Genomic DNA, 892 nt, shown 5'->3' with positions numbered 1-892 from the left:
GCGTGATGCATTCTGCCCGAGCGTATGCCTGTAGCCTCACTCTATCAGCCTGGAAAAGGGATGTCCGCCGCTTAATCTCCCTGTCCAGCACTATTCGATCTGCCCGCTCGGCGATCAATGCGGATGTGACCACCTTGAGCCGCTCAAAGAGCTCAACGTGTCCCGCACGCTCAAGTCCCTCGGCAGAACGGAAGGGGACAATGACACTTGGGTCTGTCGCGACTCGCTGTGTCGCAGCGACTCGCAGTGAAGCAGCGTCGGCTGAACGCTTCAATTGGTGATTTCTGTTGAGGGCCAGACACGCGGCACACGGCCATACAGCTGCGGAGGAGAAACTGCAGACAACGGACCGGATGGAGTCGATTTCGCCGTAGTATGCTGGAAGCTGATTCTCCCGGAAGAATGTATCCGCCTGTGGTGCCATGTCAGGATTCCCATGTGGGTTAACATTTGTCAGGCAGACCAACACGCTAGCCTTGCCTTTGCCCGACCCACATGCACTGACCTTAGCAAACCACCATGCCATCAACAACCCGGGGTACCAGGCTAGCGCGCGCCCTGCATCGCCGCCCGTGTCCATGATGGCGGCCTCAATGTCCCGCGGCCCCAACACACCCGCCTGGGAACAGCCGTATAGGCAGGCGTAACATTCGTCGCGCAGTCCAGGGCACGACATCCCACCGATAACACGGCGCCGACGCTCGGCTAGTTGTTGCAGGAAGGCGGGGCGCGCTGGACGGGCGCCCGGCATGGGTAACGGACCGGGCAACGGCGCCGTGCTTCGAAGCCCGCGCTGCGACAACAGGTCTGAAAACATGGCATACCGGCATCCGTATCCAACACTGCCGGTGCGAAGGCTGCGAAGGACGCATACTAACTCCACAGCTAGATC

General features: G+C 60.3%; 1 protein-coding gene across 1 annotated transcript; it reads right to left on the bottom strand.

The window, feature by feature from the left end:
* Positions 1–170: 170 nt before the first annotated feature.
* VOLCADRAFT_108801 (uncharacterized protein) lies at positions 171–892 on the bottom strand (the record flags this gene model as incomplete). Its single annotated transcript, XM_002959899.1, has 3 exons — positions 506–892; positions 351–412; positions 171–321 (listed from the first exon to the last, which is right to left on the bottom strand). The coding sequence occupies exons 1-3, from the start codon at positions 815–817 to the stop codon at positions 171–173; spliced, it is 525 nt and encodes a 174-aa protein (XP_002959945.1). The 5' UTR covers positions 818–892.

This window comes from Volvox carteri (genome assembly GCF_000143455.1).
Source record: "Volvox carteri f. nagariensis unplaced genomic scaffold VOLCAscaffold_1245, whole genome shotgun sequence".
NCBI classification, from domain to species: domain Eukaryota; kingdom Viridiplantae; phylum Chlorophyta; class Chlorophyceae; order Chlamydomonadales; family Volvocaceae; genus Volvox; species Volvox carteri.
The sequence above is the reverse complement of the archived record's forward strand: the minus strand, read 5'-3'. Positions and strand labels throughout refer to the sequence as shown.